This window comes from Haliotis rubra, unplaced genomic scaffold, assembly GCF_003918875.1.
Source record: "Haliotis rubra isolate DU_JTF1 unplaced genomic scaffold, ASM391887v1 Scf283, whole genome shotgun sequence".
In the NCBI taxonomy this organism is placed as follows: domain Eukaryota; kingdom Metazoa; phylum Mollusca; class Gastropoda; order Lepetellida; family Haliotidae; genus Haliotis; species Haliotis rubra.
In genome coordinates, this window is record NW_025766925.1 from 583183 (window position 1) to 611142 (window position 27960).

General features: G+C 43.2%; 2 protein-coding genes across 2 annotated transcripts in view; both read right to left on the minus strand.

Moving 5' to 3' along the window:
• Positions 1 to 8999: 8999 nt before the first annotated feature.
• Positions 9000 to 27960, minus strand: part of LOC124281375 (nose resistant to fluoxetine protein 6-like) — a 50309-nt gene continuing 31348 nt past the window's right edge. The window contains exon 16 of the transcript XR_006899914.1: positions 9000 to 9283. The gene's annotated coding sequence lies outside the window, so the exon portion shown is untranslated. The remainder of the gene's footprint in view (positions 9284 to 27960) is intronic.
• LOC124281374 (nose resistant to fluoxetine protein 6-like) lies at positions 9281 to 27554 on the minus strand. Its single transcript, XM_046717412.1, has 15 exons — positions 26688 to 27554; positions 25527 to 25726; positions 24942 to 25042; positions 24274 to 24370; positions 22881 to 23230; positions 22043 to 22207; positions 20544 to 20637; positions 16766 to 16864; positions 15822 to 15984; positions 13667 to 13749; positions 12965 to 13096; positions 12152 to 12278; positions 11070 to 11262; positions 10626 to 10768; positions 9281 to 9467 (listed from the first exon to the last, which is right to left on the minus strand). Coding segments are annotated over exons 2-15 (1857 nt in total). The 5' UTR covers positions 25529 to 25726; positions 26688 to 27554; the 3' UTR covers positions 9281 to 9359.

Here is a 27960-nt window from a genome sequence, read left to right on the forward strand (position 1 = left end):
GCCCCTTTAGGGCACTGTGATCACATGTCTTAAACCCCTGTATGTGGTATTGTGCCCCCTTCAAGACACTAAAGTGACACGTCTTAAACCCCCCAGTATGTGGTATTGTGCCCCTTTAGGGCACTGTGATCACATGTCTTAGACCCCTGTATGTGGTATTGCCCCCTTCAAGACACTAAAGTGACACGTCTTAAACCCTCAGTGTGTGGTATTGTGCCCCTTTAGGGCACTGTGATCACATGTCTTAGTATGTGGTATTGTGCCTCCTTCAAGACACTAAAATGACACGTCTTAAAACCCCCAGTATGTGGTATTGTGCCCCTTTAGGGCACTGTGATCACATGTCTTAGACCCCTGTATGTGGTATTGTGCCCCTTCAAGACACTAAAATGACACGTCTTAAACCCCAGTATGTGGTATTGTGCCCCCTTCAGGCACTGTGATCACATGTCTTAGACCCCTGTATGTGGTATTGTGCCCCCTTCAAGACACTAAAATGATATGTCTTAAACCCCAGTATGTGGTATTGTGCCCCCTTCAGGCACTGTGATCACATGTCTTAGACCCCTGTATGTGGTATTGTGCCCCTTCAAGACACTAAAATGACACGCCTTAAACCCCCAGTATATGGTATTGTGCCCCTTTAGGGCACTGTGATCACATGTCTTAGACCCCTGTATGTGGTATTGTGCCCCCTTTAAGACACTAAAATGACATGTCTTAAACCCCCAGTATGTGGTATTGTGCCCCTTCAGGGCACTGTGATCACATGTCTTAGACCCCTGTATGTGGTATTGTGCCCCTTCAAGACACTAAAATGATATGTCTTAAACCCCCAGTATGTGGTATTGTGCCCCCTTTAGGGCACTGTGATCACATGTCTTAGACCCCCTGTATGTGGTATTGTGCCCCCCTTCAAGACACTAAAATGACACGTCTTAAACCCCCAGTATGTGGTATTGTGCCCCCTTTAGGGCACTGTGATCACATGTCTTAGACCCCCTGTATGTGGTATTGTGCCCCTTCAAGACACTAAAATGACATGTCTTAAACCCCCAGTATGTGGTGGTATTGTGCCCCTTTAGGGCACTGTGATCACATGTCTTAAAACCCCAGTATGTGGTATTGTGCCCCCTTCAAGACACCAAAGTGACACGTCTTAAACCCCAGTATGTGGTATTGTGCCCCCTTTAGGGCACTGTGATCACATGTCTTAGACCCCCTGTATGTGGTATTGTGCCCCCCTTCAAGACACTAAAGTGACACGTCTTAAACCCTCAGTGTGTGGTATTGTGCCCCCTTTAGGGCACTGTGATCACATGTCTTAGTATGTGGTATTGTGCCTCCTTCAAGACACTAAAATGACACGTCTTAAACCCCCAGTATGTGGTATTGTGCCCCCTTTAGGGCACTGTGATCACATGTCTTAGACCCCCTGTATGTGGTATTGTGCCCCCCTTCAAGACACTAAAATGACACGTCTTAAACCCCCAGTATGTGGTATTGTGCCCCCTTCAGGGCACTGTGATCACATGTCTTAGACCCCCTGTATGTGGTATTGTGCCCCCCTTCAAGACACTAAAATGATATGTCTTAAACCCCCAGTATGTGGTATTGTGCCCCTTCAGGGCACTGTGATCACATGTCTTAGACCCCTGTATGTGGTATTGTGCCCCTTCAAGACACTAAAATGACACGTCTTAAACCCCCAGTATATGGTATTGTGCCCCCTTTAGGGCACTGTGATCACATGTCTTAGACCCCCTGTATGTGGTATTGTGCCCCCCTTTAAGACACTAAAATGACATGTCTTAAACCCCCAGTATGTGGTATTGTGCCCCCTTCAGGGCACTGTGATCTATGTCTTAGACCCCTGTATGTGGTATTGTGCCCCTTCAAGACACTAAAATGACATGTCTTAAACCCCCAGTATGTGGTATTGTGCCCCCTTTAGGGCACTGTGATCACATGTCTTAGACCCCTGTATGTGGTATTGTGCCCCTTCAAGACACTAAAATGACACGTCTTAAACCCCCAGTATGTGGTATTGTGTGCCCCCTTTAGGGGCACTGTGATCACATGTCTTAGACCCCTGTATGTGGTATTGTGCCCCCTTCAAGACACTAAAATGACATGTCTTAAACCCCCAGTATGTGGTATTGTGCCCCTTTAGGGCACTGTGATCACATGTCTTAGACCCCTGTATGTGGTATTGTGCCCCCTTCAAGACACTAAAATGACATGTCTTAAACCGCCAGTATGTGGTATTGTGCCCCCTTTAGGGCACTGTGATCACATGTCTTAGACCCCCTGTATGTGGTATTGTGCCCCCCTTCAAGACACTAAAATGACACGTCTTAAACCCCCAGTATGTGGTATTGTGCCCCCTTTAGGGCACTGTGATCACATGTCTTAGACCCCTGTATGTGGTATTGTGCCCCCTTCAAGACACTAAAGTGACATGTCTTAAACCCCCAGTATGTGGTATTGTGCCCCTTTAGGGCACTGTGATCACATGTCTTAGACCCTGTATGTGGTATTGTGCCCCCTTCAAGACACTAAAATGACATGTCTTAAACCCCCAGTATGTGGTATTGTGCCCCCTTTAGGGCACTGTGATCACATGTCTTAGACCCCCTGTATGTGGTATTGTGCCCCTTCAAGACACTAAAATGACATGTCTTAAACCCCCAGTATGTGGTATTGTGCCCCCTTTAGGGCACTGTGATCACATGTCTTAGACCCCCTGTATGTGGTATTGTGCCTCCCTTCAAGACACTGAAATGACACGTCTTCAACCCCCAGTATGTGGTATTGTGCCCCCTTTAGGGCACTGTGATCACATGTCTTAGTATGTGGTATTGTGCCCTTTCAAGACACTAAAATGACACGTCTTAAACCCCCAGTGCATGTGGTATTGTGCCCCTTCAGAGCACTGTGATCACATGTCTTAGACCCCCTGTTTGTGGTATTGTGCCCCCCTTCAAGACACTAAAATGACACGTCTTAAGCCCCCAGTATGTGGTATTGTGCCCACTTCAAGACACTAAAACGACACGTCTTAAACCCCTAGTATGTGGTATTGTGCCTCCTTCAAGACACTAAAGTGACACCTCTTAAACCCCATAGTATGTGGTATTGTGCCCCCTTCAGGGCACTGTGATCACATGTCTTAGTATGTGGTATTGTGCCTCCTTCAAGACACTAAAATGACACGTCTTAAACCCCCAGTATGTGGTATTGTGCCCCCTTCAGGGCACTGTGATCACATGTCTTAGACCCCCTGTATGTGGTATTGTGCCCCCTTCAAGACACTAAAATGACACGTCTTAAACCCCCAGTATGTGGTATTGTGCCCCCTTTAGGGCACTGTGATCACATGTCTTAAACCCCTGTATGTGGTATTGTGCCCCCCTTCAAGACACTAAAGTGACACGTCTTAAACCCCCAGTATGTGGTATTGTGCCCCCTTTAGGGCACTGTGATCACATGTCTTAGACCCCCTGTATGTGGTTTGTGCCCCCCTTCAAGACACTAAAGTGACACGTCTTAAACCCTCAGTGTGTGGTATTGTGCCCCCTTTAGGGCACTGTGATCATATGTCTTAGTATGTGGTATTGTGCCTCCTTCAAGACACTAAAATGACACGTCTTAAACCGCCAGTATGTGGTATTGTGCCCCCCTTTAGGGCACTGTGATCACATGTCTTAGACCCCTGTATGTGGTATTGTGCCCCTTCAAGACACTAAAATGACACGTCTTAAACCCCCAGTATGTGGTATTGTGCCCCTTCAGGGCACTGTGATCACATGTCTTAGACCCTGTATGTGGTATTGTGCCCCCTTCAAGACACTAAAATGATATGTCTTAAACCCCCAGTATGTGGTATTGTGCCCCTTCTGTGGGCACTGTGATCACATGTCTTAGACCCCTGTATGTGGTATTGTGCCCCTTCAAGACACTAAAATGACACGTCTTAAACCCCCAGTATATGGTATTGTGCCCCTTTAGGGCACTGTGATCACATGTCTTAGACCCCCTGTATGTGGTATTGTGCCCCCCTTTAAGACACTAAAATGACATGTCTTAAACCCCCAGTATGTGGTATTGTGCCCCCTTCAGGGCACTGTGATCACATGTCTTAGACCCCCTGTATGTGGTATTGTGCCCCCTTCAAGACACTAAAATGATATGTCTTAAACCCCAGTATGTGGTATTGTGCCCCTTTAGGGCACTGTGATCACATGTCTTAGACCCCCTGTATGTGGTATTGTGCCCCCTTCAAGACACTAAAATGACACGTCTTAAACCCCCAGTATGTGGTATTGTGCCCCTTTAGGGCACTGTGATCACATGTCTTAGACCCCTGTATGTGGTATTGTGCCCCCTTCAAGACACTAAAATGACATGTCTTAAACCCCCAGTATGTGGTATTGTGGCCCCCTTTAGGGCACTGTGATCACATGTCTTAGACCCCTGTGTGTGGTATTGTGCCCCCTTCAAGACACTAAAATGACATGTCTTAAACCGCCAGTATGTGGTATTGTGCCCCCTTTAGGGCACTGTGATCACATGTCTTAGACCCCTGTATGTGGTATTGTGCCCCTTCAAGACACTAAAATGACATGTCTTAAACCCCCAGTATGTGGTATTGTGCCCCTTTAGGGCACTGTGATCACATGTCTTAGACCCCCTGTATGTGGTATTGTGCCCCCCTTCAAGACACTAAAGTGACATGTCTTAAACCCCCAGTATGTGGTATTGTGCCCCTTTAGGGGCACTGTGATCACATGTCTTAGACCCCCTGTATGTGGTATTGTGGCCTTCAAGACACTAAAATGACATGTCTTAAACCCCCAGTATGTGGTATTGTGCCCCCTTTAGGGCACTGTGATCACATGTCTTAGACCCCCTGTATGTGGTATTGTGCCTCCCTTCAAGACACTAAAATGACACGTCTTCAACCCCCAGTATGTGGTATTGTGCCCCCTTTAGGGCACTGTGATCACATGTCTTAGTATGTGGTATTGTGCCCCCTTCAGAGACACTAAAAGGACACGTCTTTAAACCCCCAGTATGTGGTATTGTGCCCCTTCAGGGCACTGTGATCACATGTCTTAGACCCCCTGTATGTGGTATTGTGCCCCCCCTTCAAGACACTAAAATGACATGTCTTAAGCCCCCAGTATGTGGTGTGGCCCCCTTCAGGGCACTGTGATCACATGTCTTAGTATGTGGTATTGTGCCCCTTCAAGACACTAAAATGACACGTCTCAAACCCCAGTATGTGGTATTGTGCCCCTTTAGGGCACTGTGATCACATGTCTTAGACCCCCTGTATGTGGTATTGTGCCCCCCTTCAAGACACTAAAATGACACGTCTTAAACCCTCAGTGTGTGGTATTGTGCCCCCTTTAGGGCACTGTGATCACATGTCTTAGACCCCCTGTATGTGGTATTGTGCCCCCTTCAGGGCACTGTGATCACATGTCTTAGTATGTGGTATTGTGCCCCTTCAAGACACTAAAATGACACGTCTCAAACCCCCAGTATGTGGTATTGTGCCCCCTTTAGGGCACTGTGATCACATGTCTTAGACCCCCTGTATGTGGTATTGTGCCTCCCTTCAAGACACTGAAATGACACGTCTTCAACCCCCAGTATGTGGTATTGTGCCCCCTTTAGGGCACTGTGATCACATGTCTTAGTATGTGGTATTGTGCCCCTTTCAAGACACTAAAATGACACGTCTTAAACCCCCAGTATGTGGTATTGTGCCCCCTTCAGGGCACTGTGATCACATGTCTTAGACCCCCTGTTTGTGGTATTGTGCCCCCCTTCAAGACACTAAAATGACATGTCTTAAGCCCCCAGTATGTGGTATTGTGCCCCCTTCAGGGCACTGTGATCACATGTCTTAGTATGTGGTATTGTGCCCCTTCAAGACACTAAAATGACACGTCTCAAACCCCCAGTATGTGGTATTGTGCCCCCTTTAGGGCACTGTGATCACATGTCTTAGACCCCCTGTATGTGGTATTGTGCCCCCCTTCAAGACACTAAAATGACACGTCTTAAACCCTCAGTGTGTGGTATTGTGCCCCCTTTAGGGCACTGTGATCACATGTCTTAGACCCCCTGTATGTGGTATTGTGCCCCCTTCAGGGCACTGTGATCACATGTCTTAGTATGTGGTATTGTGCCCCTTCAAGACACTAAAATGACACGTCTCAAACCCCCAGTATGTGGTATTGTGCTTGCCCCTTTAGGGCACCTGTGATCACATGTCTTAGACCCTGTATGTGGTATTGTGCCCCTTCAAGACACTAAAATGACACGTCTTAAACCCTCAGTGTGTGGTATTGTGCCCCCTTTAGGGCACTGTGATCACATGTCTTAAACCCCCAGTATGTGGTATTGTGCTCCCTTCAGGGCACTGTGATCACATGTCTTAAACCCCCTGTATGTGGTATTGTGCCCCCTTCAGGGCACTGTGATCACATGTCTTAGTATGTGGTATTGTGCCCCTTCAAGACACTAAAATGACACGTCTCAAACCCCCAGTATGTGGTATTGTGCCCCCTTTAGGGCACTGTGATCACATGTCTTAGACCCCCTGTATGTGGTATTGTGCTCCCCTTCAAGACACTAAAATGACACGTCTTAAACCCCCAGTATGATTGTGCCTACCACATGACATCACAGTGACATGTCACATCACACACCCATGTTGTACTGTGCTCAAATCAAGATGCCATAATGACACGCCATAAACCCCCATCCATTTGGTATTGTGCCCAAATGAATGAATACTGCCATTTACTGCCAACACAACAAAAGTACAAGAATCTGTACTTTACTGAGAAAATATACTCTTCACAAAAAGTTGAGCAACACAAATGTAGTCTCATTACACACGATTGTACACACGATTAACAAAATGAAATGAAATGGTATTGAGCAATAATAGACTTACAAATCATCAAAACCGTGAAACAGTCGTCCAAAATGTGCTGCATTGATGGAGCAAAATGTTAACATTAAGGTTCAAGTCAGTTTTGGTCAGTGAAGCAGTGTTCAGTAACGCGTATGACCACCATGAGCACAAATGCAAGCTTCTTCACGTATTTGCTTTGACCAAATGAGCCTTTAAAGTTGCTGTTGTGGAATGTTCTACCATTCTCTCTGTAACGCCTGCTCAAGGTCATCAAGAGTCGGGGGGTGAACATGGAGACCGTAAACACGACTTCCAATAATGTCCCAAGCATGCTCAATGGGATTCAGATCAAGGGACCTTGCAGGCCAGTCCATATGCGTGATGTTGTTGATCTAAACAACATCGTTAACACCTCTTTCTCGGGCATTATCATCCATGGACGGGTATTATCATCAAAACAAATAAAGTTAGGACCCGCTTGTTGTGCCAGAGGAATGATTGCAGGTAGGTTTGTTGTCAATGCAGGTAGGTTTGTTGTCAATGTTATCAGATAAATCAATCTGACATTCCCTTAAGGTTATGTATTCTTCGAATATTTACCTTCCAGTAACATGCCGGCAAAAATCGCTATCGAGATTGATAAAGATATTACACTGAAACTATTTGTTGCTTAACTTTTTGTGAGGAGTATATATATAACATATGCCTAAATCAAGATGCAATAATGACGCACCATAACAGTACAGATAATATGGGTTATGTTGAAAACTATAGTCTGTTTGCAGTGAAAACGTACCGATGAATTTCACTTTAAACAAAAAGTAAATCAAACAAAGTGAATTTAAGATCTTAATTTCACTATATTTGATTTACTTTTTCTTTAACAAACGTTTTCACTGCAAAACAGACTATAACTTGAAACTGGCGATTACACAATAGTTACATCTCCAAGAGTTTGTAGCTATATTATACAATGCATGCTTGTAAACGAAAATTAATAACAAATCTCAACAATATAGTATCGTTTACTCAACGCAATTGAACTATTAACAGATCATAAACGTTTCGTCAAAATGATTATGCCCAGCACACAGGTAAATGCACACAATATACAGAAAGAAATGCGACTGACAGACTTCAATGCAGATCTAATATAACGTCAGTTATGGAAAACGTGTTTTGAATATTGGCAGACAAAAAGGAAGAATGGTCAACAGCTATAAGGCATGATGCTCTGATTAAAATTCATTCTATCATGTCATGTCGTGCCGTGTCAAATTATATCATGTCATTAACTGTTACGTTGTGTATTATAAAACGGTCACCGCGGGGTAATACATTGTATCTTAGTAAAATGGTTCCCCTGCAAACTGAAAAGCAAACTGCTGTTTTACAAAAATACCACGTGCATATACACTGTTTAATCTATCAAATCATTCCAAAATATGTGAAACGTATTCTATAGATCTGCTGAAGTTTTACCTGTGTATAACAAACTAGCAAGCTCATTTTTTAATGTAAATATAAGGGTTTTCAATCCAGTACTGCTTCCGTACAGTCAATTTTGGGCGGTGTAAAGAAACATATATAATTCAGAAACGGACATTAGGCTGCCCGCATTGTGTTCTGTGAGTTGGCATCCAACATGGTAATACTTTCTTCATTGCTAAAGTTTCTGAGATAATGAAATGTACTCTTCCTATCTCTTTGCCAGTCAAGAATATTCACCCGTTTAAAATACTCTTTACCCTTACACATTCATAAAAAATGTCAGGTCAGCTCAATCTTTCTTCATCTGTTTCTATTTTAAATTGTTTCCGAAGGAACTAATTAAAGACTTTACCTCGTGATGTGGATAAGAAACAGTTAAAACTATGGTTGGCTTCGTGATATAAAGACTAGTTCCTTGACAATGACTACAACCTCGAACTCATGGTGAGCGTGAGTATCACTTAAGGTTATGACTAAACATGAGCAAGTATTCACTATTCATGAATGACATTACGCTTCTCTTACAAATGACCGTTGTCTGCTTGCTTTAATGAATCTTTTGAAGCTATACGCTCTGTTTCTGGTAGTTGTGATTTTAGATGGATGAAAGAATATTCGCTATTTGAGGCAAATGAAGTTTACTACTTTCAAGATTATGCTACGTCACTAGCTTTCGGTGTTCATTAATATAATTTATTTGGTGATAAAACTATTGGTCTCTTTCAGCATACTTTTTTTTCATGTAGTTTCAATAACAACACACTTTTAGTACGGAAGCATGTACAATTATCACGTGATCTCTTCATTGAGTACTTTTATCTTGTGTCTTTGATCACATGCTTGACATAGGTATTAGCACCTGTATCACACAGGCATTATACAGGTAGTTGTGGTAGTTGTGGTAGATGACGTCGACAGCAACTACTATGACTCAGGACAGGACCAGCTTCTCCAGCTGCAGCATGGGCGCCTCCACCAGGATGGCCAGCAGGAAGGAGAAGATGAACGACATGCACGTGTAGCCGAAGAAGCGGTAAACCTGGAATACACAACAATGTTGGTCTGACATTCTTTATATGACAGAACCTGATTTCAGCAAGCGTTACAAAATATACAATATAGGAGCCATACATGCTGATTTACCTACAATGCATTGATATCCGAACTTCCGGTATGATATATGAACGATTCCTTGGACAACGTATTATTTTTAGCATTTTCGGGAAATGTTTTTCAGTAGAAATTCCCAGCGTCCTTCACGAAGGAGGGTTAAGTCTCACATAGAAAGATTTAGCCTAAAAACATCAGAATATAAAACTATTTCTTAACATTTCAGATATTTCAGTTCCTCTTGGCTGTCAAAACTAATCGTAGAAATAGATTCCGTGAAAACCTTCTTCATGTTGGTGAGCAGATCTCATGGTCACGCAGAGCTGGATCAGGAGAATAAGATGAATGTTGATTGCATTCAAGCAGTGGTGCAGCGTCCTGATGGAAGAACACACCTGGTTGTTTGAACGTTGTAAACTCCTGTTTCATCAAGAGCGACAAACTTTTGCAAGAGCCTTTTGGATCAGTTCCAAACATAGATTGTCACAAGAAAATGCGTATGATGAGTAATTGATCAGATACCAGACGCTTTGGCATCCAATATGGTAATACATTCGTCATTGTCAAAGCTTCTGAGATAAACAATGCCTACTGAACTGTCAATGTGACGTTCAGATGTTTGCCAGTCTATCATCACTATATCGTGGATTCATTTCTTCTTGTGTTCTCAGACCTTCTGGAACAGGAGTCGTGCTCTCCCTGATGTGTAAAGTCTGCAGCCCTCTCTGGCCTGTATGTGTTTTCTTATTAATGTTTGATCAGATTCTGTAAAACGTCTGTGGCATATGTTTCAAAGGTATCCTTCAGATATTCAACGATGGAGAAGACGGGGTGTATATAATAACTATTGACTATAATTGATTACTACGCATTTTGTTCAAATATCCAATCGTCCTCCATTGTGTTTCAAAGGTAACAGCTATCAGGAGATATTTTCAACGATTTTGAAAGACGGTCATCGTTGCTAGCTTCTAGAACGTGTTAGCGTCGATTACTTTTAATACAGTTTCTTTTTGGACTACTACGCATTTTGTTCAAATATCCAATCGTCAACCTTCACAGACACTCTTCACAGAGATATACTTACAATGTATCCGGATGTAAAGTTGAATAGGGATCTCGCAGTGGCTGCTTCAGTCTGTATAAACATGAGGTGTACAAGGTAGACCCCGTATGTGAGTCGAGAAAGAGGCTGCCACCAGTCCCAGGACAACATCCAGTCCACGAAACCTGTGGGAGGGACATTCTATGTACCTATGTTCAAGCTCCAATACAAAATCAATTCAGCAGTCATTTGAGCATGATATAAAACAGAATAACCAGTCTCTATTATCCTTCAAATCTCATTCCATATCATCCACGTATCTCGTCCGCAGTAATGTCCCGCTTGTCTAAAGCAATTAGTGAGACTGATATGGTGAACATGATATCAAGTGCATTGTTAATACAACTTTGTCTAAATACGATCGTTTCAATCAAGCATCACATGACACAATAGTGACAGCGTCTCAACATCCCTGATTGCACGCACCTGCTTTCCCCTTGAAGCACATGAAGATGACCCAGGCCAACACCAGCCCCCACACTGGTCTAAAGAGCGTCTCATGAGCCGTCCTTGCTTCAAGTCCCCAGCCAGGTCTCCCCTCAGCATTGGCGTCATAGGTCGCCAGTGTACAGGCCCCGGCTGCCACCAAAGCCAGGAGCCAGCCCACTCCCTGCAGGAACTGGAACAAATAATGTACCACAGTTGTCTGGTACAATCTGGTGTGATCTCTGAAACTCCCTGTTTAACGTAGGAACATTAATTCAAAATATGTAGTATCCCTACTATACTCGAGTAAATTAAAGTGAATCATGACGCATGAATACATGCACGCTTCTTCCAGTGATAAAACGGTTGGGGAACCAAAAGCTAAGGCCCCAACACACTGAAATATTACATACGGTGTTTTGAATTCCCGCATGTAGATTGGTAGAGGTTATTCTAGATTTTGACTCTACTGAGGCCCCAGTACTGTTGGTTTTCATTACCTGCAGAAACACGAAAGCTAATTGTTTGGTTAGCTTTCTACAAGTTGGTGAGTCAATAATGAAGCGCACGACTTTGAATAATGATAAGTATATGTACTGTTGCTGCCTTTGTTGACAAATGTCATCGTTTTACAATTGCGTAGAACGATGCTCATGATGTTGCTCACTGGATTGTCTGGTCCAGACTCGATTATTTACAGACGACCGCTACATAGCTGGAATATTGGACACCGGAATTTTGCTAAGTGCGGCGTAAAACAACGAACCAACCCACTTGGTCATACATAAAGTCGTATGCCTTGTGAACACGTAAGCTGTCTATGATTATCTAGTTGCAGTATTTGTATTCAGGTTGGGAATACGTAGTCAAGAACCTGATGAACGTCTAAAGGCTATTGGTATGCTTCACACTTGTCTCATTCCGTGATCTGCAAACCCGTGAAGATCGAGTTAGAATCGGCCTTAAGCAACCCATGCTTACCGTAAGAGGCGACTAAGGTAGTCAGGCTCGCAGACGTACGCACGACATACACGTTTCGGAAGTTTACCTTTTCTTTAAGCATAACGATGTCTACTACTCACTGGAGACATCTTGACATCGCGGGACTTGAAGGTGTGAAGGATGTAGCCTAGCATCATCCCTATGGCGAATGTTCCGATCCGACACCAAGGTTTCTCGTACACCATTTCAAAGTATACCAAAGTGTTTCTACAAAATATCAGTTATAATGTCAGCTTAATAGACATTGTGTATTCTTTGCTTTAAATATTCAAAGGCAGCCCGGGGTTTGCTGCTCCATTTGCTCTTAGGAGAATGGTCCGTGCAGGGAATGCAGACCCGGGTACTCGTCCAATGTCAATCAAGAGAAGGACCAAACCTGAGGCACCAAGCACAATGGGTAGTCAATGGCTGCCCTAACTGAATGATGTACGTTTGGTTCAGTGGAATACATCCTCCTTACCCAGGCCCACCATGCGTACATGTTCAGGTCATTAGTAATGCTATAATATTTTACAGATTAAGATTTAATGCAGCAGAGAGAGGGGTTGGGTGGTCCTGGCACAGTGTGGCTGGTAAGGCTCATCATCAGCTCAGGTACCCTTATCATTTCTATTATTAATATTATTGGAATTCAATCGGCCTACATATGATAGATAATGGTGAACACTAGCTATGGAAATTATCAAATCAGTGAGCTGAGTGTTTCTCTATAATTTTAGATATCACTGAAAGTCACCAGAGTTCTCGGGGGCGTCTCGTTGGTAATGTTCCACCCGCCACCCCCATCTATCTGCTTACTGATGCTCATGCGATCCCCGTAAGATTCAAAGACTGTCCGTAAACATGTGAAGTAACTGAATATTTGAAAATACATTAAAATGTTTTCTCCTTACTTGTAAAGGTCAGCGTTGTACTCGAATGTGAGTGAGGCGGTGGTGGCGACGCTGCAGATGAGGTAACCGAACACAACAGTGATACCCGCTGCCTTGAAGATCTTCCCAGCTGTAGCCTCCGTCCATCTCGAACTGCAGTGATGAAATGGATGGAACACACATCTATATTATTTGTAATCAGATATTCGTTAGAACATGATGTGTGCAGGTGACACTAATGAGGACATGATGCGACCAGGTGACTTTACTGACGCCGTGATGTGACCAGGTGACTCTACTGAGGCCATGATGTGACCAATTGACTATACTGAGGCCATGATCTGAACAGAATCTGATCTATACAACGGCCCGCTCATTTGAACTTGTCTTTGTTATTTTCTATAATTTCATGTTTAAGCCTGTAAAGTTTGCTTTGGCCGTCAGTATTTACTCTTTCATGACTGAAACCCCAAGCCCTCACCTTAATACCCACCAGAGGGCTAGCGACGCTATCAACCAGACACGCTTACCTCAATATGTGAAAGGGCTCCACTAGAGATACCTTATAATTACCTCAATGAGTCCAAACAGAAATAGCCCCAGAACTTCCCTTACCAAAATGCCAGTGTTATTGAGCGTCAATAAAAATGTCGAACATCAGTGTTCACATGATGAAAGTCCAAAAAATACCATACCTCACGGGTTTAGTGGGAAAATATATACCTTAACGCCCATGGAATGAGGGCCAATGGAGCGACCACGTAGAACTGCATGTCGTTAGCCAAGTACCAGCCCCAGCCCATACACTGAAACAAAGGCAAGGGATAGAAACGGTCATTGACCATACGGCATGTCACGCTGTGACCATCATGCGACCCTGATCTGACAAGATGACGACACTCAGGTCATGATCTGATCAAGTGACGACACTCAGGTAATGATCTGATCAGGTGACGATACCAAAGCCATGATCTGACCAGGTTACGATAGTTTGGTCATGATCAGACCAGGTGACGATACTAAGAGTTGATTTGACCAGGTGACGACACTCACGCCATGTTCTGACTAGGTGACGATACCAAAGCCTTGATCTGACCAGGTGACCATACTTTGGCCATGATCAGACCAGGTGACCATACTAAGAGTTGATTTGACCAGGTGACGACACTCACGCCATGATCTGACCAGGTGACGAAACCAAAGCCTTGATCTGACAGGGTGACTATACTGAGGACTTGATCTGTCCAAGCGTCGATACTAAGGACTTGATCTGACCGGGTGACGATACTGAGGACTTGATCTGACCGGGTGACGATACTGAGGACTTGATCTGACCGGGTGACTATACTGAGGACTTGATCTGTCCAATCGTCGATACTAAGGACTTGATCTGACAGGGTGACTATACTGAGGACTTGATCTGACAGGGTATACTGAGGACTTGATCTGACAGGGTGACTATACTGAGGACTTGATCTGACAGGGTGACTATACTGAGGACTTGATCTGACAGGGTGACTATACTGAGGACTTGATCTGACAGGGTGACGATACTGAGGACTTGATCTGACAGGGTGACTATACTGAGGACTTGACTGAGGGTGACTTGAGGACTGACTGAGGGGTGACTATACTGAGGACTTGATCTGACAGGGTGACTATACTGAGGACTTGATCTGACAGGGTGACTATACTGAGGACTTGATCTGACCAGGTGACGATACTGAGGACTTGATCTGACCGGGTGACTATACTGAGGACTTGATCTGACAGGGTGACTATACTAAGGACTTGATCTGACCGGGTGACTATACTAAGGACTTGATCTGACAGGGTGACTATACTAAGGACTTGATCTGACAGGGTGACTATACTGAGGACTTGGTGACTGACCAGGACTTGATCTGACCAGGTGACGATACTGAGGACTTGATCTGACCGGGTGACTATACTGAGGACTTGATCTGACCGGGTGACTATACTAAGGACTTGATCTGAGCGGGTGACTATACTGAGGACTTGATCTGACCGGGTGACTATACTGAGGACTTGATCTGACAGGGTGACTATATTGAGGACTTGATCTGAGCGGGTTATTATACTGAGGACTTGATCTGACAGGGTGACTATACTGAGGACTTGATCTGATCGGGTGACTATACTAAGGACTTGATCTGACAGGGTGACTATAATGAGGACTTGATCTGAGAGGGTGACTATACTGAGGTCTTGATCTGACCGGGTGACGATACTAAGGACTTCAACTGAACCGGGTGACTATACTAAGGACTTGATCTGACCAGGTGACTATACTGAGGCCATGATTTGACAATACTATTCGAATAAAAGCTGTATTGTATATGAGGGTGTTATAAAAATCATATCACGATCATATCAACCACGAGAGATGATACTACCAGTGCTTGTTGGCTTTAGCAGGAGGATAATAATATCACGGCTTACGCCACCGTGGGACATGAAGTTGTCTTGTCTTGATGAACGAAACAGAGCCCACCATATACACTAACCCTTGTAGCGCCGGGTTAGGATTGGTTTCCGTGCTGTTGTACAAAGCAACCTTATCACTACGACTGCAGTACGTCTTTGTTAAGGTCACCTTACCACTGAGATCTTTTTTGTAAAACGGCGCCTAAGTTGCCCACGCTTATCGTAAGACACCGGGTGGTCACGATTGATAACGTAGTTGACGCATGTCATCGTATCATAATTGCGTACAAAGATGATCACCATATAAGTCATTTAATGTGTTATCCAAACTGGATAATCTACAGACCGCCGCCATGCAGTTGGGAGATCCGACGTTAAACAACAAATAAACGAATAACAAATTCATTCCAACGGGTGATAAAGGTGTTACCTGTTTCTTTGCTTCATAGACATTGTTGATGTAGAGTAGGCTCGTCCACCAGTATTGCTCACACATCTTCTTGTCATACGGCCCAACCCACGTTGGACCATCCGCCAGATGACTCACTAGGAACGTGTAGACGAACATAACGTAGGCATAGACGGGCGTCAGTCTGCATCAGGAACACATTTCACATTTAACCAGAGCTGTTGTAAGAGATTGATACTTATACACGTGGAAAAGAAATTATGGTATTGAACATTAGTATCTGTTTGTTTGGTTGGTTGGCTTGTTTATTGGTTGGTTGGCTTCTTGTTTAACGCCGCTCTCAACAATAGTCCAGCTATATGGCGGCAGTTTGTAAATAATCGAGTCTGGACCAGACAATCCAGTAATCAACAGTATGAGCTTCTATCTACGCAGTCGGGATACGATGCATCGACCAAGTGAGCGAGTCTGACCACCCGATTCCATGAATCGCTTCTTACGACAAGCTTGGGTTGCTGAAGTCCAATTCTAACACGGATCTTCACGGGTTGGGCATTAGTGTAACATGCAAAGGATAAATAGAGGACATTAGGTTGACTGAGTGGACGTGGTCAGGTTAGTGTTCGTATGCAACTACAGGCAAGAAGATGTGAGTTTATATCTCCACCACAGTGTCGCAAGTTCCCTACTTTGAACACTTCTTGAGAATATTTTTATCGAAATACCCCTTCACTGTACCTAAAATACCCCTAAATTGTCTATGGTGACAAAACAGAATACGGTCCAAAAGGTTTCCCGTATATCATGGCGATCTAAGCTGCCGCACAAAGGAAAGAATATACGTTTTTATACCGTTCTACGTTTCTGGTCAAATATTATTTTCAAGTTTAAACTTCCTTGTGCCCGCCAGTATATCATCAATGATAGGGGCCTGGCAGTGAAGCTTTCACCTAGAGTTGACTGACCTCAAGTAGCGGTGGACGTAGTACATGACCATGTGCTTCACCTTCAGACCTCCAGCCTTCTCTGTCTCCTTCAGGAACAAGTACGTCACCAATAGGCCACTGCGAAACAAGGAAGATAACGTATATTTTTAATATGAAACCAGATATTTATTATTTACGGAAACAATATAACGATAAGTAAACAAATGAAAGTAGGAAATACTTTGTCCTTTGTACGATTCAAACTATACCCAAATGCAAGCGTTCTTGTGACACACAAACAACAAACAGAATCAATGGGGACCTTGCAGTGACCGTGAACGAATTGTTATGATATACCATGCCCAGATACCACACTGATATACTATGCCTAAATGCTACACTAATACACTGTAACAATGTACTACACATATATACCATAACGATATACTACACTTATATATCATGCCGATATACTACACATATATACCATAACGATATACTATACTTATATACCATGCCGATATACTACACTTATATACCATACCAATATAATACACTGATTACACCATACCGATATACTACACTGATACACCATACCGATATACTACACAGATGCAACATTCCGATACACTACACCGATACACCATACCGATATATTACACCGATACACCATAACGATATACTGCACTTATACAACATACCAATATATTGTTGTTTAGACGAGGGAGGAGCTTGGATTGTTATATCAACCTCTCGCCACGTGCCGAGGTTGTATATCAACCTCTAGCGACGTGGCGAGGTGACATAGCTTAGCGACAAAGCTGTCAGGTGACCAATGGGCCAATCAGAAGGGCGGAAATCTAACCATCATACAATAAACCAAACTGATACACCATACCGATATACTATACCGATACACAATACCGATGCACTACACCGATGCACCATACCGATATACTACACTGATACACCATACCGATATACTACACAGATGCACCATACATATATACTACACCGATACACCATACTGGTATACTACACTGCTACACCATACTGATATACTACACTGATAAACCAACCGATATACTACACTGATACACCATGCTGATATACTACACTGATACACCATACTGATATACTACACTGATACACCATACCGATATACTACACCGATACACCATACCGTTATACTACACTGATACACCATACCAGTATACTACTCAGATACACCATACCGATATACTACACTGATACACCATACTGATATACTACACCAATACACCATACCGATATACTACACTGATACACCATACCAGTGTACTACTCAGATACACCATACCGATATACTACACTGATACAACATACTGATATACTACACTGATACACAATACCGATATACTACACCGATACATCATACTGATGTACTACACTGATACACCATACAGATATACTACACCAATACACCATACCGATATACTACACCGATACAACATACCGATATACTACACCGATACACCATACTGATATACTACACCGATACACCATACTGATATACTACACCGATACACCATACCGATATACTACACCGATACACCATACCGATGCACTACACCGATACACCATATCGTTATGCTACACTGATACACCATACCGATATACTACACTGATACACCATACCGATATACTACACTGATACACCATACCGATATACTACACTGATACACCATACCGATATACTACACTGATGCACCATACCGATATACTACACTGATACACCATACCGATATACTACACTGATACACCATACCAATATATACTGAACCGCAAAGAAACGCACCGATAGAGGTTTCTTAAACCACACACTTTATTTCGCTCTAATTAACAATCAAAACGGAGGATTGCGTTCAAACTTGACAATTATAGTAAACACATTTTCGGAATCACATTTAGAGTTCACACAAACAAATTCACCAAAAATGGCACAACAAAGATACCTCAAAGTCAGTATCGTCTTGGCCTCCTACCGATATACTACCAAACACCCAAAGGTGTTCTATTGGACTTAAATCCGGACTGAGTGCAGGTCATTGTAGGGTTTGGATGCCATGTTGTCGTAGGAAGTCCAGGGTTGCTGTGGCAGTGTGGGCACGAGCGTTGTCTTGCTGGAAGATGTGATGTCTGTGACGTTCAAAATGTGGTACAACGTGGTGAGGTGAGGTGAAATTGGGTTTAACCAATCGCTCATATGACGACGTGCATGCGTGTGTATGTGTATGTGCGGCTGCTTGTTCTAGCCCAGATTGAAGCTGGTTTTATAGTGCTAGCCCACTGAGATACCATGCCGCAGTTAAGCATGGATACCCCACTCAGACACATTATACGGACTCCGAGCCGACCAGTCCTTGATGTACCCATTAATGCCGAGCGCCAGACAGGGACCAACAAGTACCATATTTTCGAACCCGCGACCTTCCGCTCTCCGGGCGGACGCTCTAAAACCACTAGGTACAAAGTTGGGTCTTATGACATGGTCAGTATAGCGAGCAGCTGTCACGCCATTTCTTCGTCCTGGACCATGCTTCTGGAACACTACGGGGGCAACTCTCGGGTTAAGACCGATTGCACCCCACACCATGATGCTTGGACCACCCCACTCACTCCTTCACCAATACTCGCATTGGAAAACCGTTCCCCCCATGCCTTCGCCATACTCTCACTCTGCCGTCGGCTGTCGAAACACAACATCGGCTTTCATCAGAACAATTCTGCATTGTCGATAACGTCAATTTCGATAACGTTGCCCATCGCAGTCGGTTTTGGTGGTAACGAGTGGTGAAGACAGGACCACGATATGGTCTGTGACAGCAGAGGTTTCTTTCGCGCAAACGTCTACGCACTGTATCGACACTAATAGGTGCCTGTAAGTCCCAATGGTCTGGCGAGCTGTTTGCATGGCTCTGGCGAAGCGATCCGGCAGATGGCTGCGCACAATCTGTAGGTCTTGACTTTGTGATGTTACTGCAGGTCGTCCACTATGTGGACGGTCTTGGATGCTGTTAGTGGCCTGATACCGTTTCTGCTGTCGGTAGATTGTCCGAACATGAACATTAAGATGATTGGCTCCCCTCCGTGCGGCCTGGCCAACTTCCAATCGTCCAAAGGCTTGGTTCCTCTTATCTCTCGTAAGTCATGGTATAGCGATTGTGTCAACACAAGAATGATTTCAGGCGAGTTTGGGACTCGCTTTCATTGGTAGGGTTTTCACGATCTGCACGTGCATTTTTCATTTTCACGAATGTCATACGGAACCTTTTACCACGTCTGTCTTTGTAGGTACGTTTTGTCGATATGCTTTTTCATCAGAAAACACACTGATGTTGGTAATAACTGTTAATGTGGATTGAAAAATATGTTAACAAAACGGTACAATCATAATCAAAACACTACCTTGTAAGAACAGAATTTTGCATTTGTTTTTGAAAAGTCGCGTTTCTTTTGAGGTTAATTATACTACACTTATATACCATTCTGAGATACTGACTCTGACCTGACCAGTCTTTGTTTCATACCTTTAATGCCAAGAAGAACCATATTTTGGTCTGACACGGTCATGGAATCGAACAATCGACCATCGGCTCCCTTTGGCAGAAACTCTACCCACTTCACAACAGATGCGGTCTAAAAGACACGCAAATTAAAAACGTCTGTTTAGTGAGTTATAACATTTTTTGCTACAGGAAATTGATCGGGGCATTTGAGAAACTATTGCAAACTAAGTCTCGAATTATCATTTAAATGTGACTCCCTCGAATCTTACCTGAGGACAAAGAAGGAATCAACAGCCAGGGTTGCGTTCATCATAATTTGGAAACTGAAACCCTGTATTGTCTTCACGAATGATTTGGGGTTTCCTGCAAGACAAGGACAAGTGAACTGAGGGCATCCACTCAACAGTGATTGAGTGTGTGTGGTGTTTCGCTGCTTTTAGCAATATTTCAGCAATATCACTGAAGTGGGCTTCACACATTGTACCCAATCTTCAGCATGACGAGAGGACGTTTAACCTTCAGGCTACCCCACCGCCCCTGGGAATGAACAGGAATTATCAGTGACAATATATACACTCGGTCTTCACATGTACATTCCAGAATTTCTATATTAGCGATAGTTGCAGAATGTATAGGATTGATAGTAAGGTAAGCAACAGATATGAATGCATTTGATGTAACACCAGTGTCATCAATGTGTTGAACATATATGTAGTCAATATCGTTCTACCTTCAAATGTGGTACTTATGGAATACTGGAAGGGACATTGTCGCCCTCGAAAAAATAAGCAAAGAGCGACCAAATTAACCAATGCGACAACAAAACAATGTCCTATTCATATCTGTATGGGTGTATTCCATTGTCAAGCATACACTAAACGCCAAAAGAAACGTTACCCTCTTACCTTTATGAATTACTGAACAACTATCAAAGATATGTTAGAAGATATTAGTGTACAAGAAAGCTTAATAAAACAGCTTTATGCAAATCACGAAACATTCATATTTACGTGAAATGCATCGTTTTCAGAAGAGTTAAATTGTCCTATATTCGTCCATGCCGAAATAATCCAATAACAGTGATTTTGATGTCCAAAAGAAAGGTTGAAATAAAATTCTACTTTGGAACAATGATAAACCATTTCAAGTCACCATTTTTCAACTATTAAAACAAGAAACATCTGTTGTAGAGTGTGTAAAATTGTAAAATAATCATTCCTATGATTTTCTCTTTTGAAACATTTTCTGCTGATTTATATTAGTGAAAACAAGTAAAGCGTATCTTTGATATTGTGAAAAAATGTTTAGGAACATCTAAAATTATCTTTGTTAACATTTTTGCTTGCAAAGTAATATTTTTCCATTTTCTATTTACACATAGCAATACCAATCGCCAAAACGCAGCAATATTCAAGCAGTATTTGCATCCATTTCACATTTAGAATGATTCTATAGGGTATGAAGAGAGCCTAAAATGCATGATTCACAAATACGAGAAATATGCCACGATTAACAGCAGAACAGAGAGAAAGAGCCATTGGAATGGTGCAGTTGGGGTTGACATACAATGCTGTTGCCAACGCCCTTGGGTGCCACCGTATCACGGTTATAAGACTTATTCAGGACTTCAGACAGACTGGGGTCACCGTAGACAGACCAAGAAGTGGACGTCCACGCATCACAAAGCCAGCTGAAGATAGGTACCTCCGTCATTAAGGAAGGAGGGTAACGTTTGTTTTGGGGTTTAGTGTACACCCACATCACCTACCTGCGTTAGACGCGGAATATAAGTACGTGTGGCCCAAAATGACCCAGCCGATGCTGAGGACCCGGATGCCGTGGAGACAGGTAATAGATGCAGGTGAACGTTTAACGCTGAGGATCTTCTCCCCATTGCTGACGGCTGAGAAACACAACAGGACACGCTCCCATACTGCCAATACATAATCAGAAAAGTTTCAATGCCACTTTAAATGTTACATTGCGTCTATATATCTGTCGGGCTAAAATTTCATTGATCAAACACAAAGCAACCGACAATTTAGAAACAAAATATTCTGTTATCGGTCTTATGACATAAAATTGTTTTTCACTGAATCTGCAAATCAGGATACACACCAGACTGGAGATCTATTCTGTCCAGTAAAGTTACACTCCGTTAACACCTGGTGTCATCTGAGTTGTTCCTTCATGTTATTTTCACCACTATTTTACTTTTACATTACAACTGAATCTGTTTCGAGAATAAGTGAGACTGGTTATTCTCTGGCTTTCACGGGTTATACTTTGTTAAACCTGATGCCAATTTACTTGTTCCTTCCTATATAACTTAGTTTACAGTATACATTAAAACCATATAGAATTGATCTTTAGTCCCAATTGCGTAGATTGTCGTCAAGAGGCGACTAACGGAATCGGGTGGTCAAGCTCGCTGACATGGTTGACACATATCATGTCAAGTGCTGTTGATCACTGGATTGTCTGGTCAAGACTCGATTATTTACATTAGAACTCTAACACCACAGTTACTTATGCATATGAATGAAACTCGAGTTTGGTTTAAAATGTCAGTGTTCACTTATCAACAAGAACATTATAGAGCGTACACTTAGGCTTATATTTCTGGTCACGTTGTTTGTCCACTGTTCGGGGCTGCTGTTTAGAATACACCAAGTGTCCACCGTTTGTCTCCTGAACTTGTGGGCCTGCAGGGTTGTCTATTCCACCGTTCTCAATATTGAGACGTGAATTCTCAATCAAGCCATTTGTATCTGTTTTCCCATTTGTAAATGCCGTTTCAACAGAATGGTTCAAGGTAGTACAGATCTCGTCAAGTTTAACTTTGTCTTTACGAGGACTCAGGGGAACCTTTTGACGACGATCTTTGGTGGCCCGGATGTACAGATCCACACCAGAACCCAGAAGAACCATGCATCCCAAGATGGCTGTCAGGACGCTGAAATCGTCCCAGACAGAGAGGAGTGTACAGACGTGAAATGGAAAAGAAAACATACGTGTATTGCAGTATTCAACAGGACATTTTAGCTCATATTTGTTGAGTCTGCTTAACTGACGAGCAGGTCGCTGCAATAGTAAGAAGAGTAAGGTACTTTATGGATGATATTTATGAATGCCGACCAAACAGATCACGCAGCAATAGGTCTCGAGAGAGACGTGTCAAAATGTTGAACAGGAATATATTTGCAACTGCTGCGCATGAGTTCACGAAACGAGTCGCCTTGTTGTCTTAGGTGCCGGAATTCGCTGTTCGAATCCCGGTTAGTTCCGGTAAGGTTTGACCGAACCATCCCTGAGCTCATGGGTTTCACCAAAGACTAACGTCACATCCGGCTTTCCTACATAACTAGACCGTTGTTCAAGAGGCGTTAACACAACTCAGCAACTCACTCCTATCACCCGGTGCAACTATAAGTTCAGTTTGCAAGCCTGTTATCTCTAATCACTTTGTAGTACAAATGGACGTGACCGCCTCCGTGGTGTACTGGTTTGAGCGTCCGCCCGGAGAGCGGAAGGTCGCGGGTTCGATCCGCGTCATACCAAAAGACGTTAAAATATGGTACTTGTTGGTCCCTGCCTGGCGCTCGGCATTAATGGGTACAACAAGGACTGGTCGGCTCGGAGTCCGTATAATGTGTCTGAGTGGGGTATTCATGCTTCACTGCGGCATGGTATCTCAGTGGGCTAGCACTATAAAACTTTAGTCTGGGCTAGTACAAGCAGCCACACATACACATACACACGCATGCACGTCGTCATATGAGCGAAATATTCTCAAGCTCGACGTTAAACCCAATTTCACCTCACCTCACAAATGGACGCTAAAAGGAGCACAAATTAGTTCACTTGCTCTAAGGTGTGGCACAGATATTACTAAGTGTTCTCGATGCGAGTCTCACCCACGCCACAGTGAATGTAGTAACTATATAACTAACAACATCCAACAACTGATGATACATACATGATATATTCAATACTCACATGGCTCCAACCGCACCACTGTCGTTACTGACGGGGCCGTTCTTTATTTCCGAATGACACACCACTCTTGCCACTGTCAAGTTGACTTGCGATAGACCTGTAACGTCAGTATTAAACACTGCATATCTAGATTCCGGATACTACTTGGTGCAGTTTGTAAGTTTATCTATTTGGCACATCAGTTTTTTTGTTAACTGCCAGGCCCAGTGTACACACCCGCGTTGTTGTAGGCAGACGAGGCTCATAATGTTGCCGATCCTTGTATTCGAACATGAATGATTACCAGAACTACGACCCAGGGCCCCGTTTCACAAAGCAATCGTAGCGATACGATTATCGTAACACCTATAAAGTAACATAGACCTACGACAGTCGTAGCGCTAAGATACCTTTGTGAAACGGGGACCTGATTCTTATTTTATATCTATTTTCTTCATTAATGACAAGGTGTGGAGCCATGAACTGACTGTAACGAGCCTCACTGATCGGCCATAACACAATCTGTTTAATCCCCTAGAACTGACATTGTTGTGACATCTACACACGTGACCAGTGCACTTTGAACACAGGGGATTATGTTTGTGTTATATCTAGAGTTACGTATTACAGAGTGATATAATTAAAGACTCCTTGTTGAGATGGGTTGCTTGTACAAGTCACACACTCACGGCTCTGGAGCCCCGTCTGGACCAATCCTGCTGCCGCAACTACTGGGAAGACACAGGTGCCAGTTGAAGACCAGTTGTTGTCCGCCCAAAATGCCAGCAGCCTGTGCATTAAATGTCAGTTTAAATAATCCCTGAAATATGTTGTGTTATATCAAGTGTAGATATAGCCTATTCTGATTGGTATACACGTAAGATGGGACACATCTCTCTCTCTCTCTCTCTCTCTCTCTCTCTCTCTCTCTCTCTCTCTCTCTCTCTCTCTCTCTCTCTCTCTCTCTCTCTCTCTCTCTCTCTCTCTCTCTCTCTCTCTCTCTCTCTCTCTCTCTCTTGTGATTAAATTCATTGCTTAATAGAAATTTCATAATGGCAAACTGTTACATAATCAGGTATTGACAGTTCTGATGGGAAGTGACAGAAGCAAACAGCCTTATGTTTCACATTTCAGGCCACTCCAAGTGGAGGATTCAAAATATAATCTGACTAAGAGGATAGAAAGGGTGGTGGCATATGTTGTCTAACTTGAATCTTCGAAGTAGGTGTCAATAACCTGAATTTCTAGAAAGAAGGGCTGTAATCAGGACCTACATTTCCTCCACCTCCACCTCCCATCATGCCCAACAGCTGTGCAGGAGGTTTAATGCTGACAACGCAGGTGTCCCCCTTCACTTCTCTCCCTGTGGCTGGGTCCACCTTACTGGGTCCGTCAAGACATTCGTCAAAGTTGCCGAAAAAGGTCGTGGCCCCTTCCATGATGGCGGTGCCAGGTTTTCCGGATGCATCGAACACTGCAAGTAGGAAACTCAAATATTGTTTGGAATTATCCAATTATGTTTCGGCATACAGATACCACTCTTTTCCTTACGTATGTTTTATATACAACTTTTGTTTGTGAAGTATATCTATTATGGCAAGGTATCATAATCATAGATCCAAACGCGGAATGCTCCTTCCTTTAGGAAAGATCTTCGGAAACTGACTTTACGTAGGGAAACCCAAAAGGGCCAGTATCGCGTTGTGGCAGTATTGACCCATCTGATATGAGTAAAAATGGTGTAAAAATGTGCCACGATGTAATCGAGGGGCCTATTTCAAAGTCACACTATATCAGGTTGTGCCAATACTGACTCCTCTGATATGAATGTAAATGGTGTAAAAATGTGCCACAATGTAATCGAACGGCATATTTCAAAGTCACAATATATCACGTTGTGGCAGTATTGACCCATCTAATATGAGTAAATATTGTGAAAAAATGCGGCAGTGCGACATATCATTATGTGGTCAAGTCTGCGTCATCGCGTTCTCAAGTATTTTAACTCCATTAATACAAACATTACATGGGGCGACAATGACACAACTCGACATATTGTGGTTGAAATATATTACTTGATTACATTGTGGCACATTGGTGAAAATATTATTCAAAGCGCGACAATGTGACAACGTGACAATACGAGGAATGACTAAAATGTCACGTTGTTGCATGGTCGCATTGTTGCGTTTTGGTGCATTTAAAACAAATGCTTGTTTTGTGTAAGAGCGACAATGTGACAACACGATCATGTCACTTCTAGGATTCTAGACGTACTGGTTGTGTATTCTGTAAATCGTCATGTGAAGCACGTCATGTACAGAAGCCATGGGAAGAATAGGGAGTTCTTAAACTTTTTTGAGTACTATACAAGGCCAGTGATTCTTAAATACACACAATCTCAACGCTCATTCCTCAAGGAACATTGTACTCACTGTTAAGTGCCCATATCTTCATCAGTAAGAGATCGGTTAGATACGTGTCCATATCTTCTGAACATGTCCGTTCCTCTGTGGTCAGTCCGCTTGTATTTGACTGTAGCAGACCCTTCAAGATAGTCGGGAGCTCAGGTGAGGCTCTTAAAAAGACGTGTAATTGATTCTAGATCGGGGGTTCCTTCCTCCATGAGAAGGGGCAAGATGGAGTTCCTCATTCCTTCTGGGATCTTGTTCTGCATGGAAATGAGTGAAAGCGGGAGTCTTGAAGTTGTAGGGGATGTTGCGTTGGCGGAGGAGTTTAGGACCGTGGGTAGGAATGAGTTTAACAGCCCGGATAGAAAAGAGCCTAGTGTTTGAGTGGTGGTATTCCTGGGCATCAGCGTGGTAGTAACCGGGGACGTAGTCTTTGCAGGTTGGGCAGATGATGTCTTCTCAGCAGAATTGGACAGACTTGTCACAGTTTGTGGTGAGGTTTGAGTGTGAGTGGTCTCACTACCACTCATTGACGTGTTACTGGGAAGTGATGATCCGTGATCTGTGGTTGTGGAGGACACTGCTGACGAACGATGTGTTGAGAGGACACAGAAGAGAAGTAACAGTCTGATGAACTCCATGGTGCGGGGTCTTTCAAGAAATGGCTGTAGGCTTCAAGAGTATTAACGACAATCTCGTCAAGAAGTGTATCTGGTTTTACTTATAAAAATATAGTGAGTTCTTTTTTACAGGTTTGGTGATTTTCCTCTCAATCAGCTGAGAGGTAAGTTCGTGTAACCACAAAGGTCAGCCACTGTACAGTCTCCACAATATTGTCACCCGACCCCGTACAGCAGTCCTGTCTGTTGTTTGTCAGGTCCCGTACTGATATCAACATCACCGGGGGACGTGCTTTTATCAGTATACGTTAAACATAGCATTTACTCATAAGCTTGGGATCGTTGTGAATCATGTCACATTCCCCTGTATCCAAGTACATAAGTCCAGGTAAACTCGATCCAACAGATAGTCAAAATAACGTTCCAAATACAGGTTGCTTGTTTCTTGTATCATTTTTTGGTTTGCAATAAAAATAACATTTTGATTGAAATAATTATTTGCATAATGTTTGGACAATGGGTATATATTTCTCTTAGTTGATAGCTTGATGTTAGCATCACTTTATGGTAATTACCTCACGCTTTGAATTGTTCCATACGTAAATCATACGTAATCATCGATACGTGTCAAATGCACTTTTCCTCCAATGCATTAATAGATATTTCTAGAAGATAAA

Coding starts and splice junctions, on each gene's coding strand:
- LOC124281374 (XM_046717412.1), bottom strand. Junction 23,231..24,273: donor AGTGGTGCGGTTGGAGCCAT/GTGAGTATTGAA, acceptor GGACGATTTCAG/CGTCCTGACAGCCATCTTGG. Junction 22,208..22,880: donor CCAGAAATATAAGCCTAAGT/GTACGCTCTATA, acceptor ATGTATTGGCAG/TATGGGAGCGTGTCCTGTTG.